The sequence below is a fragment of the Anoplopoma fimbria genome, chromosome 20, assembly GCF_027596085.1.
Source record: "Anoplopoma fimbria isolate UVic2021 breed Golden Eagle Sablefish chromosome 20, Afim_UVic_2022, whole genome shotgun sequence".
Lineage (NCBI taxonomy): Eukaryota > Metazoa > Chordata > Actinopteri > Perciformes > Anoplopomatidae > Anoplopoma > Anoplopoma fimbria.
This window is the reverse complement of record NC_072468.1, coordinates 23,140,915-23,160,055: the sequence shown is the minus strand read 5'-3', so window position 1 is coordinate 23,160,055 and position 19,141 is coordinate 23,140,915. Positions and strand designations below refer to the sequence as shown.

The 19,141-nt window shown below is 40.6% G+C and overlaps 2 protein-coding genes and 1 pseudogene across 3 annotated transcripts; 1 reads left to right on the top strand and 2 right to left on the bottom strand.

Moving 5' to 3' along the window:
- Nucleotides 1-206: 206 nt before the first annotated feature.
- On the bottom strand, nucleotides 207-2,161 carry LOC129110063 (transcription factor HES-2-like; annotated as a pseudogene).
- A 2,854-nt stretch (nucleotides 2,162-5,015) lies between these two features.
- Nucleotides 5,016-12,275, bottom strand: pbx2 (pre-B-cell leukemia homeobox 2). Of its 2 annotated transcripts, none has more exons than XM_054621127.1 (8): nucleotides 11,980-12,275; nucleotides 11,452-11,525; nucleotides 9,087-9,331; nucleotides 8,174-8,364; nucleotides 7,536-7,671; nucleotides 7,064-7,205; nucleotides 6,301-6,395; nucleotides 5,016-5,826 (listed from the first exon to the last, which is right to left on the bottom strand). In XM_054621127.1, exons 1-8 carry the CDS (start codon nucleotides 12,231-12,233, stop codon nucleotides 5,746-5,748), a joined length of 1,218 nt encoding a protein of 405 aa, XP_054477102.1. In that variant the 5' UTR covers nucleotides 12,234-12,275; the 3' UTR covers nucleotides 5,016-5,745. The 2 variants fall into 2 exon arrangements, with proteins under 2 accessions (XP_054477102.1, XP_054477103.1); XM_054621128.1 differs by having other exon boundaries at nucleotides 11,986-12,273.
- Nucleotides 12,276-15,307: 3,032 nt separating this feature from the next.
- On the top strand, nucleotides 15,308-18,510 carry LOC129109865 (G-protein-signaling modulator 1). Its single transcript, XM_054622010.1, has 5 exons — nucleotides 15,308-15,762; nucleotides 16,176-16,712; nucleotides 17,032-17,197; nucleotides 17,448-17,695; nucleotides 17,834-18,510. Exons 2-5 carry the CDS (start codon nucleotides 16,221-16,223, stop codon nucleotides 17,972-17,974), a joined length of 1,047 nt encoding a protein of 348 aa, XP_054477985.1. The 5' UTR covers nucleotides 15,308-15,762; nucleotides 16,176-16,220; the 3' UTR covers nucleotides 17,975-18,510.
- Nucleotides 18,511-19,141: the final 631 nt, after the last annotated feature.

Below are 19,141 nucleotides of genomic sequence, written 5' to 3'. Positions count from 1 at the left end.
CTGCCACTGAACTCCGTCCCCTCATGGCCAGACTTCACACCTGGAGGATGTAGCTCTGCAGGAGGCCACACTTCACACCTCCGACTGCAACTAAAGAGAGCTGTCAATGTCAGCGCCAACAACAGGCCCCCAGCTCGCCATTGAAAGAAATGAATACATAATGGAATACGAGGCTTTTTTCATTTTAAGAAAGGTCTTTATTTTATTATAAAAAAGAATACTTCTCACCATAGGGAGACATCCAGAAATAAATTAATGTGCAAAATAGGCAATATATATATTTAAAGGGAATACATGTTATATAGTTCACAGAGTCACAGGTGTCATTGATGCCAGCAGACATCATGGCACACGGGTGAATGTGAGGGGCTGCGTGGGGATCTCCAAGACTCCAACTCTGAAGTCCCAAACCTGGAAACGTGAAGGATGGACACCCAGTCAGTATCCACTTCAGTATCTTTGATCCATGACAGCAGATGCAGCAGAGCAGCACATGGAGGTTGGACTGGAACGCTTCAGCTGCAGGACACTGGACAGCCTGACTCGGCAACGTGATCCAGCTCAAGTGTGTCCCCGGTTTGGGAGAGTCTCTGTGCCGTCAGCAGAATAGCTGGCTGCCCCACTGACTGCACTCATTCAAAAGCATTACACAAGAGGAGTGACTCAGCCCCATCACACATACAAATTAGATTTAGTTCTATACATTATATATTAAGGTTGTTGTTGAGGACCAACACCGCTATGAGTTGTCAGAAGTCCAGAGGACAATTTTTTGCCAAGACTTCAATTCACATATTCATTCAGGAACATAACAGATGGCCCCAGTGAATTTTAAATAGTTGTTAGAGTCATCAAATGTTCACTTTCAGAGGTCACGACCTCGTGATCAGGGCCAGGGCCTCCAGAAAGCCTGGCTGACCGGGCTGCTCTGGGCCCGGCTCCGTTTGGTCGCTGGTCTCATCTGAAGCGGATTTTGTCTCTGGGATTGTTGGGGAATTGTGGGAAACCCTTGCTGGACTGGAAGCCGGTACGGATGAGCAATGCTGCAGTCTCGCACGTGCAGTCTGTGTTGGGTCTTTTGCCTCTTTATCCGAAGAATGGTCTGTGTGAGCGGCAGAGAGCTGGAGGAGGAACGGGCTTCTTCGGTTCTCCTTTGAACACCTGCAGGATCAGAGTCTGAGCGGGAAAAGCGAGCGGCAAGAGACGCGTCCAGTGCTTCTCCGAGCCTCAGGCCTTTCCCTCAGGTCCCAGGAACTGAGCAGCTGTGTGCAGGCAGTCGGAGAAGCCGTCTTGGAAGGAGTGTTTCTGGCCTCCAACCCGATCATCACCACCACCAGAAGAACAAGAAGAAACAGCAGGAGAAGCTCTCGTCTTGTCTCCTTTGGCAGTGCGCTGCAGGAAGAGGACTGTTTGCTCCAGTATGTCAGCTTTCTCCACTCTGTGTTGATTCTCACCCTGAATGAAAACATCACAGTGAGTTAATGGTCAATGGTACATAATGGTGCAATAATTCACATATTTCCTAAACATTCTTTATCTTATCATATGCAAATGTTCAAATGTCCCTGGATTTCTTTCATATTGTGTCCTCAACATCATTTAATATTTAGAGATTGAGAAGACAGTATGTTCTATGGCATGTTTCAAAGCCATACAATTAATGATAAAGAAACCTTCTTTCACTATATAAGATTGCACTCAAAGTTTTCTTCTTACCAGTTGTTGTGGCTCTTGAAGCAACATTGTCCTCAGAAGCTCCAGACTGTGGTTCATCCTCTCCCTTCGACGTTTCTCCATCTGAGATTTCATGATCTAGAAAGAGAACAAAATAATTGGGATTAATCAAATGTACAGTGGAGGAAAACATTAGGACACTTCTGTTATAGCCACCTTAATACCTGAATAAACATCACAATAGCATTTGTTATCTACACTCTATGAAAACGCATTGGTATTTATTTTTACCTTTCTTTCGTTTGTTGCTCCCTCTGTTTCCTGTAACAGTTTCATTGTAGGCAGTGGTCCAGTGTGCTCCATCCTTATCCAGTGACAGGTCAAAGAAGTTCCTTCACTGTCAGAAACTGATCAGGCAATGTGTCTGATGGCCCAGGCTGCTTCTTTTTATCTCCTCCCAGCCGGTCTCACAGACTCCTCCTCCTGCCCCACATTTCACACCCACACCCACCGTCTCATCTTATTCACAGTACTTTGGATTGACAGTACTTCAAAATGACTGATGTGAGGCTTCTATTTCACCTTAAGAGATAAGATAAGATAAGATAAGATAATCCTTTATTAGTCCCGCAGCGGGGAGATGTGCAGGCTTACAGCAGCATAGAGTTAAAGTGCACACAAGAGACATAGTAAAGAAAGACAAGATAAAAAAAAAAAAAAAAAAAAATAAATAAAAAAAACAAGTATTATAAATAAGCAATAAAAACAGTAGAAAAACACAATAACTGAAATATAATATTTACAGACAGAAAAAAAACTATTTGAACTATTATTGCACAGTGTTTTTATTGCCATGTGTCATGTGATGCTGGGAGCAGAGCAGAGTACCTTCATGCAACAAATCAACTTTTGCTTAACATACAAAACACAAGACACAAAGTACCAAACTTGGCATTTTACGCGCAGCTCCGTGCGTAAAAAGCCATGCGTACAATGAGAAGAACATACTACATTTGAGATTTTACGATAAAATATTGTAATAACACAAGTGAAAATGTGTTTTAATTAGAATTTATATGATAAGATAATCCTTTATTAGTCCCGCAGCGGGGACATTTGCAGGCTTACAACAGCGTAGAGTAAAGTGCACACAAGAGACATAGTAGAAGAAGACAAGCTAAAATAAATAAATAAATAAATAAATAAATAAATAAATAAATAAATCAAGTATTATAAATAAGCAATAAAAAAAAACAGTAGAAAAAACAACAATAACTGAAATATTATATTTACAGACAGAGAAAAACAACAACAACTATTTCAACTATTTTTAACTTTTTTAACTATTATTGCACAGTGTAATGTGTAATGTATTGCACTATCCCAGCCGCACTGTTACTTTCAGCATTGCTTTTTGCATTACAGAACAGCACACACACAATAGGGAAGTAAGCAAGTCACAATAGCACAAGTTAAAAAACATTTATAATCATAATCATTTTAGTTCGCCAAGGATATATCCAAGGATATGTATCCTGTGCAATACATTACACATTACACATTACACTGTGCAATAATAGTTAAAAAAGTTTAAAATAGTTAAAATAGTTTTTTTTCTCTGTCTGTAAATATAATATTTCAGTTACTGTTGTTTTTCTACTGTTTTTTTATTGCTTATTTATAATACTGTTTTATTTTATTTTTCATTTTTTAGCTTGTCTTCTTCTACTATGTCTCTTGTGTGCACTTTACTCTACGACTAATAAAGGATTATCTTACCTTATCTTATCTTATCTTATCTTATATATATTTAAATCGCCCTTTGTCCTCCTCCCGGCTCACGTCCGGCGGGTGCCGACACCTCTCTGTTCACACTTCACGCCTCTGCATCTGTCGGTCGGCCTGCAGGCTGGAGGTGTGACACGCTGACATTCAGGCATCACACCTCCACGTCACACTGGACCACGCGTGCCTTTTGGGCAGCTGTCTCGTGCTGGCGCCTCATTTAGCAGTTGTTCGACATTTGCTCGTGGGAAAAAAAAAAACACTTTGATGTTGAACAAGTGGTGTGTGGCCCTCAGAGGCCCTCAGGGCCCTCAGGGGTCATTTGCAGATGTAGATTAATTAACAGGGTCGATTTCATTACAGAGCTATACTTCACAAGTTAACACACATCTACTCTTAACATTTAGAGAAAGGAGTTCACTATTTATTTAAAACATTAAAACGTTCAAGAAGTACCACCCTGAGTCTTCCTCGTAGCACTTATTGCACTCGTATTAGTTGTTGCACTTATTGAATTCGTATTTGTTTACTGCACTTATCCTATTCGTAGTAGTTTGTAGCACTTATTATATTCGTATTAGTCTGTTGCAATTATTGTAATTTGCCTCTGCACTATACTTTTGCTCTGGTTTATGCCTTAAGATGCTTGTTTAAGAAAGGAGATGCACTTATGACTTCTGGTGACTAGTAGTTCTCTTCATACCTATGTTGAATACACTTCCTGTAAGTCGCTTTGGATAAAAGCGTCTGCTAAATGACTGTAATGTAATGTAATGTAATGTAATGTAATGGTATTAAATGTTTCCAGTTCCACTGCATAAGGAAACACAATTAGTTTCTTTACTTATGAAGTTTGAATTGGAAGTTACTGCCATGTGATGTTTACTATAGGCTTGCTATGACTTTGTGCATATTTAGTATATTGTGTGCATTTGATTTGTGGGTTCATTTTCGGTCACATAAACAGCTCTTTATGTGTATCACAACCGTTGTTAAATAAATTAATTGAATACAAAAAGTGAATTAAGGAATATGCAACATGTTAGCACCATATAAACTACAAGTTAAAATGTAAATTGTAACTACATTTTGACTTAGAACCGCTCTATCTAGCAGGGTATTAGAATATTAGGTAATCATAGAGCGTAGAGTTGATATTGTGCTGCAAGATCTCCCAACACATTTACAGTCAATTATATATCTAAAACCTTTAAGTCTTTTGTGCAGTTTACAACTTTGCACCAATACAGTGTAATATACAATATCATGCTGTCCAGTCTTTATGGTTTTCAGTATGAAAGGGTATACTTACAGACAAAACAGGTCACAATGACATCAGTGGCTTATCCAGTGAGCACCAGAGATGAAATTCCATCCACCTCCATTGTATTGGGGTGGGAAAAGAAAGGCTAACATGTCTAAAATCAGGCAAAAATACCTGAACTATTTGCATGGGTAGCTCAGTTGGGAGGTAAAGTTGTGTAATTATAGTGATTACTGGACACTTTTATACTTCCAAGCTTATGACCTCTTACACAAATCTGCAGCAATCACCGTTGTGAATACAGAGAGTCTTTATTGTAAAAGAGGTAGAGAGAATACAGGTGTTTCACTGTACAGAGAAAAAGACAGCACTGTTGATATACTCATTCAAACCACTGATATGGACTCACACACGCCTCATCCATTTTACAGGGACACATGAGCCCGGTAGAAAAAAAACCAAAAAAACTAACAAAACAGAGAAACAAACGCACAAAATCTTTGGATTTTTCTCTATTGTCCTCTCATTCACTAAATGCATTCTCTCTTTTTGAGCTGTTAAAATGAAAGTAGTTGTAGCATTAATAATAAAACAGCAATAATATTAATAATAATAATGATATAGTGTGCTAAAAACAATGATAATGTTGTGCCGTCCTCCCCATTCCAACCACAAACACACACCTCAGTAACATGGCAAAAGCAGTGGAAAACAAACCCTACAACCCTGATAATAAAACCACACACACACACACACACACACACACACACACACACACGCACACACACACACACACACACACACACACACACACACACACACACACACTCTCTCAGCTAAACATACTAATGACCCACGCTGAGCGGTGAGAGAAGACTAAAAATACAACTTACATTTAAAATAGTCAAACCAAACAACGTACAAAAACAACTGCAGCCAAGTGGGAAGTGTGATATCATTCTTCTGTCTCCTCCGTCGTCAATCTTGCAGTCGCTGTCGTTCTGTGCCAGTGGGCGGGGCCTTCAGTCAGAGTTTTCCGAGTGGTCGCTGCGAGGCGAGGCGCCGGACGGGGGCGAGTTTCGACCCTGCCAGTTCCCGTTAGACTGAGAAATGGAAAGATGAAAAAGTGTCAGATGACAACATGTGGTTTTAACACCTTAACCAACAACAGCACATGCCTTACATGAGAGCCAACTATTCTGCACAATCTCAAGATGTATTTACCATCACAGTCATGTGTGGAAGTAAATCACTTTAAACCTCACGTATGGTGTTGTTTCATCAGTAATGTTACATATCAAGTGTTTATTGGAATTGTTGACATCCAAGACCTGAGAGTTGGGTGCTGAATTAGATATAAGTGTAACCTCACCCCCAGGTCTGAGCCTAAATTCACCTGCTGCATTATTTTGAAAAATGCAAAAAAGTGGGCAATGGGCTAAGAGAGTAAACCTTGACTCAGCGTCAACAAATATGACAGCTACTGTAGCTTGGAAAAACAGCGATGTGAATTTGAGCCACCAGCCGCCTTATCACGTAAATATGTGTGTAACTACTTCATGAGTGGTTTAAAGTACCTGCACTCCCATTTGGTAAGCAGACTGCTCGCCGTTCACAGGTGGAGCCCCGAGGAACACGTCAGCTGACCCGGACAGAGAGAAGGACCCGGATCCTACAGAAAGACACAAACAAGAGCGCAAACTCAGTAACAGTTTAAGTGCTGTTGTAACAGTACTGTGAAGATGCTATTGAAGCTATAATGGAATTCTATATTGTGAACTATATTGCCTTTAAATGTGAAGAATCGGGGATGTCTTTCAAAAGGGAACAAAGACCAACAAAGTGCAAAAACATGAGGTTAAATGCTCTGCATAGTATCAAGCCTCAGTTTGTGACCTTTGGACAATATCTTACTGCCTCAGTCGTCACTCTATGATTCATACACTGGCTTCCCAGCTAATCAGTCAGTCGCTTCCCATTTAATCAGTCAGTCGCTCCCCTGATCAACAGCAGGAGCAGTGAGGCCTGTAGCTTGTGAGTTACTTAAAAAAACATCAAAAAACAAAGATTTAAGCAAAGATAATTGTGCAGTAGTTCAAAAACAAACACCCAAACTGGCATTACTGTTGATCGCAAAGTTGTCTTTGTTGCTTCCTCATTTCCTCAGTCCTGACAGCACCAGGCATTTTTTTTTTCTTCAGCCTCGGGCTAAGCATTGTGTTTAGCTCGAGATTATGACTAACGATTTCTTGGACTTGGACTAAAATGAGTCAGAAGAAGGGTGGAACTGCCTCGAGGCGAGCAAGTTTCACACTGTAGCTTCCCTTTGTCCTTTGGTACCTGTGGAGTTTGGGGTGTGCGGGGAATCGTCGCCCTGTCTGACCACCAAGGCTGTCTTCATGGCATAAAGGTTGGCCTCCTCTTGGAACTTGCCAATGTTTTTCTTGTAGCGGATTCTTTTGTTGCCAAACCAGTTGGACACCTGCCAGAAAAACAAAAAAAAACAATACCAGGCTGAGTGTACCTTCTTTTATTAAAATGAACACATAAGAGAATAATTGATCAACTCCGAACATTAGATTCAACACATATACAGTAAACGTTTGAGCATGCTGTTATTGATAAATTATAAAAGCAGTTTCTTTCACCTTAAGAGCAGAAAAACTGCAGCTTTATTTGTTCCCAGACTTTAAAACTCAATAAACACAGCTTTGGACACATTGAATGTTCTTCTTAGACGTAATCAGATCACCAAAAAAACCTCAACCTTCCCATTTGCTGCTTGTTCCTAAAAGTACAGTCAGTGGTTTACCTGAGAAATGGTGATTCCACACTGTTTAGCAAGATCCTCTTTGGCTTCTTCACTGGGGTAAGGGTTGGACAGGTGGGAGTAGAAATACTCATTCAGGCCCTCGGTGGCCTGCTTGCTGAAGTTGCGCCTTTTGCGCCTGTTGAGACACAAACGGGTGATAAGTAGTGGAAAAAACAACTGTTATAAATTGTGAACTTTAAGATGTGTTCAAAGATCCAAAGGCCTTTACTGTACATTTACACATATAGGTTTAAATGGCTACTGTTAATACAGTATGCTGTTGGTAGAATATTCTCATCAAAGTTAATATATTCTACCTAGAAACTCATAAAAAGGTGCAAATTGACATTCATTCAGGGAAAAGTGGGCATTAATATCAATGCATATTATTGCTATTGCTCGGAACACTTATTTTCACTCACAGTTTTTGTTTTCAACAAAAATGTTTGTCAAGTTAGATTTTTTTTTTGCAATCATCTACCATTTAAAACCATAATAGATATTGAGAATCAAAGCTGACTACAGCTACTGTCGTCCAAAAAGGGGGAAAGGTGCAACCTTTTATGATCAACAGTGAAAGCCTACTCAAAAGATTTAAGCTCAGTATTCCTTTAAAAAAAAAATAATGCACACACTACCTTGCATCAAGGAAGCGGGACCTCAGGATCATGACGGCCTCACAGGTGCTCTGCTTCAGCTGGGTCTGGATGGTGCTGAACTTGCGGTGGATGATGCCCACCATGCGCTCAATCTCCCGCGGAGTCACGGGCCGCGTACGCGACTGCTCCCTCAGCAGGTTCATCACGTGGGTGGTGAACTCGGTGCATGCCTGGGTGGGGAGGGTGGGGGTGCAACAGACGACGAATAGTGAAGGACAGAAATGCACAAAGCAATGAAGCTATGTGTATTATTTCACGTTGGTTTCACATCATTTATCAAAGCCTCTGCTGACTTTTACGACTTGGCTTGTTTTTTGTTTTAGTAGAGATGAAAATGAAATGTCACCAGAAAAGATTCAGAAAATTGGCAGCTTAGTATTGATATTCTTGTCAGTAAGCATGTGGCATGTATAAGCATGTATAAGCATATATTTATCAAAGGTTTGGTATGTTCATAAAGTTAGCTCGATACAACTAAACTGTGGAAGGTTTGCTTTAATTCTTACATGTGCAGCACGTTCAACAGGCCACTAATACAATTTGTAGAAGATTTGCAGGAAAATGTATTGTATCACTACAATATTAGATTTCACAAAAGATACGAACCGAGTTTTGAATAATAACACACAACAATCGGGCTTTAGTGTTGGTTGGCATGTGTGTCACTCTGATATTCTTAAAAAGCCTCTTGTCATACAGAGATATGGAGCTTATACTTGTTTTGTTTTGATCAGTAACATAAAGACAGAAGTGTGTTCCCAGGCAAAGAAAACGTTATGTGACTGCACCCTAGACCTAACATGCCATTGGATTACGCTCCTGGCGTGAAGCTTTAGTACAAGCAAGCGTGTACGGACAGTGTCAGCGCTCGTCTCCTGTTGCGACACGGTACCTGCTCATACTTTTCCAGCTCAGTGTGGTAGATACTGCGAATCTGGCTCAACTTGCTTTTGTAGTCGGAGTGCTCGAGCGAGCTGTCGGGTGACATCCCTCCCGAGCTGGTGGCGGCAGACACAGCAGCAGCGGCCCCCCCGCCCTTCTCGGGCCCCGCCACACCCTCCGCCAGCAGCATGTTGTCCAATCGCACCAGCTGAGGATCCTGAGGCTCGTCCTCCTGGGCGTTCCTCATAGACAGGCCTGTTGGTCAGACAAATGTGAGACCGTATGAATTTGTGTTGACGTTGCTGTAAAGTGCAGTCACATTATATTTCTGCTCTGCTCCCATTAACTTCAACTGAAGCCTGTGCAACTAATGAATGCATGCATGAATTTCCTGTTTTGGTGCAAATCGTGGGTCAGACTCGACTTTGGTTCAACTTTGTCCTGTATAATACACAGGATCAGCCAGTAGAAACAGTAATGCTCTGTGTTTGGAAGTGGAATAGTCATTACTTAGACGTGATGTGTCATCACCTTGTTATGTGCATCACTCTCACAGCCTTATTACAGTTATCAATCTGCTCAATATCTATAACTCACATCAGATCATCCTTTTCTGAGTGCAGTGCAAAGCAAATGTGAGCATAATCTTTAACAGTGTCTTAATAGGAGTTTTTAAAGTATGTCTTTAGAAAAAAAACAGCTTGCTTCGTACAACAAAGCCAAATGATCTATTATATCATAAATGAAAATATCTAGCAGCCTCACTCAACACCCTCTATTGATGCAAGTACTGTACACTTAACAAACCAACCAGCGACCTGTAACATGTATTGTATTGCCATATAGGCATTGTATTGTATGTCTCTTTGTCCAGCTGCTGTCTCTATTTTTATACCATATACAGTACCAGTCAAAAGTTTGGACACACACCTTCTGAATCTAAAATATAAAACATATTCTGGTTTGTTGAGCATTTGCTTGTTTACCACATAATTCCATATGTGTTCCTTCATAGTTTGGATGTCTTCAATATTAATCTACAATGTAGAAAAAAATAAAAATAAAAATAAAGAAAAAACATTGAATGAGAATGTGTGTCCAAACTTTTGACTGGTACTGTATGTCTGTTTGTCCAGCTGCTGTCTCTATTTTTACACCATATAGTGTTTAACATAATGACCTTTACCTCCCTTCTGCGTTCTCTACACTGGCTCCCTGTAAGAGATCGCATCCAGTTTAAGACTCTGGTGCTAGCCTACAGGGCAGTGAAAGGAACAGCGATTGGTTGCCCCGTCGCTCAGAGGTCCCTGCTGCCGATCCACCCGGTCACAGCTTTTTTCTGTCCTGGCCCCTCAGTGGTGGAATGAACTCCCCACTGACGTCAGGACAGCAGAGTCGCTGCCCATCTTTAGACGCAGGCTGAAAACTCACCTCTTCAAGAAGTACTACCCTGAACACTTAGCACTTATTGTATTCCTATTAGTTTGTTTCTGCACATATTGTATTGGTATTAGTTTGTTGCACTTATTGTATTCATAATAGTCTGTATTCATATTAGTTTGTTGCACTTATTGTATTCGTATTAGTTTGTTGCACTTATTGTATTCGTATTAGTTTGTTGCACTTATTGTATTCGTATTAGTTTGTTGCACTTATTGTATTCGTATTAGTTTGTTGCACTTATTGTATTCATATTAGTTTGTTGCACTTATTGTATTCGTATGAGTTTGTTGCACTTATTGTATTCGTATTAGTTTGTTGCACTTATTGTATTCGTATTAGTTTGTTGCACTTATTGTATTCGTATGAGTTTGTTGCACTTATTGTATTCATATAAGTCTGTATTCGTATTAGTTTGTTGCACTTATTGTATTGGTATTAGTTTGTTGCACTTATTGTAATTAGTTTGTATTCTTATAAGTTTGTTGCACTTATTGTATTCGTACGAGTTTGTTGCACTTATTGTATTCATATAAGTTTGTTGCACTTATTGTATTCATATAAGTTTGTTGCACTTATTGTATTCGTATTAGTGTTGCACTTATTGTATTCGTATTAGTCTGTTTCTGTACTTTTGCTCTGGTTTATGCTCTTAGATGCTTGTTTAAGAAAGGAGATGCACTTATGACTTCTGGTGACTAGCAGTTCTCTTCATACCTATGTTGAATTCACTTATTGTAAGTCGCTTTGGATAAAAGCGTCTGCTAAATGACCGTAATGCAATATAACGTAATGTAAATGTGATTGTTATTGGTTTCTGATGACACACTGTCAACACAACCCAATAAGGCTGCAAACAAGCCCCAGTGTTTACATCTGAATGCATGACGTCTGACTCTGACCACGTGATGCATTCTGCTTAAAAACAACATTACCTGTTTTCTCCTTGATCTCGCACAGCACGCTGAACAACGCGGGCTTCATGCGGTGACAGTTGAGGGCATGTTTCCTGCATGGAGAAGAAAAAGAGTGTGGGCTAGCATTAGCATTAGCAGTAGCATTAGCACCAGAGGCTAACTGTTAGCAGAGCTATGCTAAGAAAGGCTACATGCTTAGAGGGCTACTGTTTACTTGTAACGTGTCTGCACATGACAGGCAGTCATTTTGAGTCCTCCACCCCCCCAAAAAAAGTGTTAACATTAGCAGAAAACTAGCATTTTAGCCTAGCATGCTAACAGAAGCTAACGTGAGTTTTGCTGCAAAAAAAACTCCCAAAAACGTGTAAAAATGTGAAGTGTGAGTAAATGTTAGTAATATCCATCATAACAACACAGGAGTCTGAATATGTTGCAGAAAAAAACCCCACTTTCGTTAGCAGCCATGTGCTAGTTGGGTTAGCCGCTACATGCTACATGCTACATGCTACATGCTACATCCATGAAACTTTTGTGCAAAATGCTCACACTGACTTTGCTTGTGCTTCGTCCAGACTTTGGTCGGTGATGGTCATGATCTGCTGCAGGATGTCGCCGATGTCTCTGCGGGATTCGTGCCCGTTCTCCGGCCCCTCGAGGCCCGGGTCTCCGCCGTCGGACCGGTGCTGCGAAGCTTGGCGAGCCGAGTTTAGAGCGTGCATCCCGGGGTGGACGCTCACCGCGAGTCCCCGGCCGCTGGAGGCCCCGGTGCCCGTCAGAGGCTGCTGCTGCTGCTGCAACATCTTCAGCGACGCACAGTGGCGACGACTGAGCGCACAGACACCCCGCACCGGGCCCTAGCGGTGGACAGGGGGAGGTGCAAGCAATGCATGGGTTAAGTGTAACCACAACAACATTTGGCATCCCTTTTTTGCATGCATTTACAGCAACATATTATTTCATACTTCATTCATTTCTCTGGTATTCAATTCAATTCAGTTTATGTTTTTCAGTTTATTTAAAGTTTGCATGTGATGACACTGCTAACAACACAACACTTGCACTGTGTGTGTGTGTGTGTGTGTGTGTGTGTGTGTGTGTGTGTGTGTGTGTGTGTGTGTGTGTGTGTGTGTCCATTTGGTATCCCTTTTTTGCATGCATTTACAGCAACATATTCATACTTTTTCATTTCTCTGGTATTTAATTCAATTCAGTTTATTTTGTTTTATTTAAAGTTTGCATGTGATCACACTGCTGGGTTAAGTGTAACACAACATATGCACTGTGTGTGTGTGTGTGTATGTGTGTGTGTGTGTGTGTGTGTGTGTGTGTGTGTGTGTGTGTGTTGTGTATTTGGTATCCCTTTTTTGCATGCATTTACAGCAACATATTATACTTTTTCATTTCTCTGGTATTCAATTCAAGTTTATGTTGTTCAGTTTATTTAAAGTTTGCATGTGATCACACTGCAACACACAACACTTGCACTGTGTGTGTGTGTGTGTGTGTGTGTGTGTGTGTGTGTGTGTGTGTGTGTGTGTGTGTGTGTGTGTGTGCATTTGTATCCCTTTTTTGCATGCATTTACAGCAACATATTATACTTTTTAATTTCTCTGGTATTCAATTCAGTTTATTTTGTTCAGTTTATTTAAAGTTTGCATGTGATCACACTTTGTAACCACAACAACATATTACATTACATTACATTACATTACAGTCATTTAGCAGACGCTTTTATCCAAAGCGACTTACAGGAAGTGCAACATAGGTATGAAGAGAACTACTAGTCACCAGAAGTCATAAGTGCATCTCCTTTCTTAAACAAACATCTAAAAGCATAAACCAGAGCAAAATATTGCAGAGGCAAATTAAGCTTTTCATTTCTCTGGTATTCAATTCAGTTTATTTTGTTCAGTTTATTTAAAGTTTGCATGTGATCACACTGCTGGGTTAAGTGTGTAACCACAACAACACAACACTTGCACTCTCTGTGTGCGTGTGTGTGTGTGTGTGTGTGTGTGTGTGTGTGTGTGTGTGTGTGTGTGTGTGTGTGTGTGTGTGTGTGTGTGTGTGTGTGTGTGTGTGTCATCACATAATAGCAATAAGATCAACCCATATACAAATGGAGATGGTGTGCTCCATTTGGTATCCCTTTTTTGCATGCATTTACAGCAACATATTATGCTTTTTCATTTCTCTGGCATTCAATTAAATTAAATTCAATATTTTGGTGTTTTTCTTGTCCAAGTCAGACACAGATCCTGTTGTTGTCTGGTTTATGTTTATAGTGTAGAAAACTGTCCATAACTTCTCCTTGAAAATTTTCCCCACATATGTGCTCAGATTTTACTATTATTCAATTCAATTCAGTTTATCTTGTATAGCCCAGAATCATAAATAACAAATTTGCCCCAGAGGGCTTTACAATCTGTACACATGTCACATCCTCTGTCCTTAGACCCTCACATCGGCACAGGAAAAACTGAGTATTTAAAATTAAAAATTTGCATGTGATCACACTGCTGGGTTAAATGTAACCACAACAACACAACATCTGCACTGCGTGTGTGTGTGTGTGTGTGTGTGTGTGTGTGTGTGTGTGTGTGTGTGTGTGTGTGTGTGTGTGTGTGTGTGTGTGTGTGTGTGTGTGTGTGTGTGTGTGTCACCACATAATAGCAATAAGATCAACCCATATAAAAATGTGCTCCATTTGTATCCTTTTTTTGCACGCATTAACAGCAACATATTATGCTTCTGGTATTTAATTCAATTCAATTCAATATTTTGGACTGATGCTCTGTGTTTTTCTTGGTTGGTGTCAACAACACAACATGTCCAAGTCAGACACATATCCTGTTGTTGTCTGGTTGATGTTTATTGTGTAGAAAACTGTCCATAATTTCTCCTTGAAACATTTTCCCCACATATGTGCTCAGATTTTAATATTATTCAATTCAATTCAGTTTATTTTGTATAGCCCAGAATCACAAATTAGAAATTTGCCTCAGAGGGCTTTACAATCTGTACACATGCCACATCCTCACATCGGCACAGGAAAAACTTCCCTAAAAACCCCTTTAACAGGGGGAAAAAAGTAAGAAACCTCTGGGAGAGCGACAGAGGATGGATCCTTAAAGATAAAGAGATAAAGATAAAGAGGTTTGTATTGTCATTGTAGTGATACAACAAAATTCCGTTTGGTAGCCCTCAGCCAGCCAGCAGCAGCGAACAACAAACACAATAACAACAATATACAAGATAAAAATACACAAAAGGAATGAAAACTTTACTATGTACAGCAGGTGAGTATTTAAAATTTAAAATTTGTGGATCCTTCTCCCAGGATGGACAGAATGCAATAGATGCCATGTGTACAGAATGAACAATACAACACATTCACTGTATATATGACATAAATGATTCATATAATAAGAGTAGTAAGCAGAGTAACGAAGGAGAAAAAAATGAAGACTACTTATAATATATATAAGCCGCAATTATTATAGTAGAATTATGATTATGAAAATAGGGAATAGTAATAGTAATGTGACTAATAATAATAATGGAAGTAGCAGTGGGTGTCAGCCGGGTCACAGCAGGAGGCACGACATTCATGGAAACCTGCAAAGCGAGAAAGCAAAAATGGCTTCAGGGTGGAAGCAAACCCATATACAGATGGGCTCCTTTTGCACGCATTAACAGCATAACATATCTTCATTCCTCTGGTTACACCGTGACAAACTATGCTTGCACAGCTTCTCACACTTGTCTGACACTATACTTCTCGTTTTAGCTGCAAGTCAACAGGATGTGCGCCTAAACCACATCAGTGTCAGAAGCACTGTGTGCGCCTGTTTCAACATGTTGCACTCTGGTCTGTCATAATGAGAATGAGCGTCAGTAAAAGCAGCAGCTGCTTTGACAGCTTTTAAGATTAATCTCCCCAAAAAACATCTTTGCTCCGGACCATGCGCAGAGTAACCAAGCGCACCATGAGGGTTCCTTCTGCTTTTTTTCTTTTTTGACAGTAATGTGTCACAATAACACTGCTTGTCAGATGCGGGTCGAATAAATAAGGGTGGGCTGTGGTAAGAGGAACAGGAAGAAGAAGAAGAAGAAGAAAAAGAGTGAGTGAGAGAAGGTTGCAAAGCGCACAGAAAGGGCGAGAGCTTGTCACGTCGGCACGTGAAACTCGACTTTGCTGGGGGGTGTTTTTTCTTCTTCTTTTCCATAAAGATATTGACAAAACAAGTGAGAAGCCAAAATGCTGATCTCCGTCTGCGGTGACTTTGAGGGATGATGTTTTGAAGAGACAAAGTTTGAGAAATAAAGGTAAGAATGAATTTACATTTCTCTGTAAAGTATTCAAGCTTCAACACAAATTACAGTTAAACTTTTGGCAGTTTATACAACAGAAGTCCATCAGCGACAAGAGCTTATCATCAAAGCTGGCACACACCTTTGTTGTCACAGTAAGTCATACAGGAATATATGATTTATGTTTGGATTTCCGGCTTAAACATCTGTAGTCAACAAGTTAGAACCTGCCAAACTGGTTTCCCTTCCATTTCTTTGCAAGAGAGAAAAAAAAAACACAGCTGCTCTCTAACAGTTTTCATGTCTATTCCAAGTTAAGTTAAGTTTTGAGAAAATGTGTTGTTTTTGAGTATTAACACTGGGTTCCTCAAAGTCTTTAAACTAATGATCTTTAACCTTAACCCTGTTTCTGTGTATCTTCTTGTCAGGGGTCGACAGTGAGCTTAACGGACTGCGCAGGGATCAGAGTTGAAATGGCTGAAGAGGGGCTGCTGGAGCGTCTCGTCATCACCGAGGAGGGAGACGTGACTGAGGGTGTCACCGAACGGGGGTCAGAGAGCAGATCACTTGTCCCCGCACTGAGCTTCAGCGGTGAGACGGCTCTGAAAAAGGAAGAGGAACATACAGGAGAGGCCAAGAGCGGAGAAGATATGGCGAAGTGTTTAGAAGAGCAGGAAGGAGCAGAGAAACAACAAACCGAAGCTGAGGATGACCAGACAAGGGGGGTTGTTGGGACTGGGGAGGACAAACCTGAGAAATTTGAGAATGAAGGACAAAACAGAGGTGATAGTGAGAGTGAAGGGCAGACACATGTGGTGATGAGGATTAATGAAAAACCTGAGAAAGCCAGTGACACAGAGGATGGAAAGGCTCCACAAAAAGACCCCCAAGTGGACATTAAGAGTTTAAATTCCTCCGAGCAACAACCTGAAGGGACAAGAAATCAAGAAGAGGATCCAAAAAAGGTTGGTGGACTGTTGGTGTTATACTCTGGCTTTGTCATGTGCCCCGTGGTTGCCGCTATAGTATATGTACACAAGTGTTTAATGTTCTTGAATTTACCAAACAGCCACCATGTAATCTACTAGAAAAACTGTCTCGTGGTGGAAAAACAGCAGGTAGCGTTTTGTTTCAGAGCATGTGGGAGTACGTAGGAGTCGAGATAATCCTTTTGCTGTGCCAACAAACATTCTGTGCCGCTCACTAACAGAACCTTTCCTCCCTCCCTCACTCTTTTTTTTCTTTTCTTTTTTTTTCTTCTGCCACCTACCCGCGTTTTCTCAGGCTCACCGGTTAACTCCTGACTTCCCGGATACCCTGTACGAGCTGCTCTGCACCCTTCAGGAGGGGAGACGGCTCAATGACCAGCGCTGCTCCTTCAGGCTGGAGGGTGGGATGAGGAGGAGGAGGTGCCACTCTGAGCCCAACACCTCCAAGCCAGCCAACAGAGGTGGGACCACTTGAGAAGTGCCAAACTGTTTTAATTGTTAAAATGACGAAACTGACGCAGCTGTTGCATTTGTTTCCATATAATGATTCTGACTCATGTTGATCAAGCTGAAACTGCATGGAAGCACCAGTACTCTGTGACTCAAGAGTGTTTTGAAACACCTTTTTTCTTCTTCTTCTTCTTCTTCTTCTTCTTTCTTTGACCACTGATCACTTAAACTCTCCCTTTCTTTTGTCTCCATTCTCCGCAGTCATATTTTCCTCCATGACTTCACTGCAGAAAGAGGAGTTTTTCGAGCTGGTGGCCACCGCTCAGGCTCGCCGTCTGGATGACCAGAGGGCGCAGCTCGAAAAAGCTCAGCCACCGAAACCGAAATCCAGAGGTTTCAGGGGCAGCATAAAGCAACTCTCTTTTGTGAAAAGGCCTGCGCCCACGCCTCCACCAGCACCCGCCCCCGTGCCAAAAGAAGATCTGTATAATATGATTCTCACCACACAAGTAAGCAATCACAACTAGTTTGATGAAAGTTATCAGCTGTCAGATTAGTGCCAAAGTTATGTCACGCAAACTTCATTAGGGAATGATTTGAATACATAATTTTAGGCACTCAATTTCTCACTTACCTTCCACCTGCAGGCCCAGGGCAGACTGGAGGATCAGCGCTGCAGGCCTCCCGGTCCCATGGACGATGAGGACTTCTTCTCCCTGCTCCTGAGGGTCCAGGGGGGACGCATGGACGAGCAGAGGACTGAACTACCCTGCCTGCTGCAAACCTGAGAAAAAAAAAAAAAAAAAAAAAAAAAACATGTGGGGCTACAGTGGGAGTCATCCAGTATTGTAGCTTTGTTTGTCTTTTTTTTCTGTTAAAACATGTTTTTTTGTTGTTGACCTTCATGATGCTTTGTTTCGGGGGGTTGTTATCCCTCTTGATAGTGTTGGTCAGTGCAACAAAAAAAAAACCCGCAATTGTTTGAGCAACAGAGCTTTTAATGCAACTTGAGAGATGTTCTTGATGAGATTGTTAAGTTTACTGCCAGTTAGTCTTTTTCTTTCCTAGTAAATAGGATCAGCAGATATGCTTTCTTATCTTGCAAAACTTTGTATTTTATTGGGTGTATGTGATGAGTGCTTGAATTATTAGTGTGTGTATGTGGAGCAGGAAGTCTGCTGATCTCTGTTGTTTATACTTGTTTGTACTGCAGACATTGAACACACCGGAGATGGTGTTATGGAGATAATAGCTCCAAGGCCACACAGTGCTTGACTGTATATGGATGATTCTCCTCCAGAAAATAAACACAATGTTTATCTGAGTCATTTGCATTCCTTCCATTTATTCAATTTGTCTACAAGCAGATTTAAAACACTCTAATGATATCCTCATGATGATTATTTGTACATATCAAACACACAAGCCGGTAACCGCAAACCTAAAAAAATTTAGGTGTGTCACTAACAAGGATGTGTAAAACCTGTTATTTTATTTTCATCTGTAATAATAACTCCCTTGCCCACAGGTCACATTCCCACAAACTTGGGATGGTGTCTAATCTTTAAAACATCCTTTTGCACATAAATCAAACATTAATATAGAAAGACACAAGGTAGTGATGTTTCATTTATGGAACAAATGAGGCCAAGATAAAGGTGTTCCTTTTTTTTTTTACAGAAAGAATGGACTGAAAACAGGCGTTATCTTAGTTCCTCAGTCATTTTTATTGAAGTTCCCATCATTAAAAAGGCAAAGAGGAGATTTATACATTTAGTGTGTGTATTTCAATGAATAATTATCTTTATTAGAGGACTCAATCAAAGACAGTTCGACTCATAAATATAGTGTTAACTGGCACGTTCACCTTCGGTAACAATGCTTTACATCAATTAGAGTTACTTGTAATCCAACTTGTTTTTAAACGCCTGATATATTTAAATGCTGATTGTTAT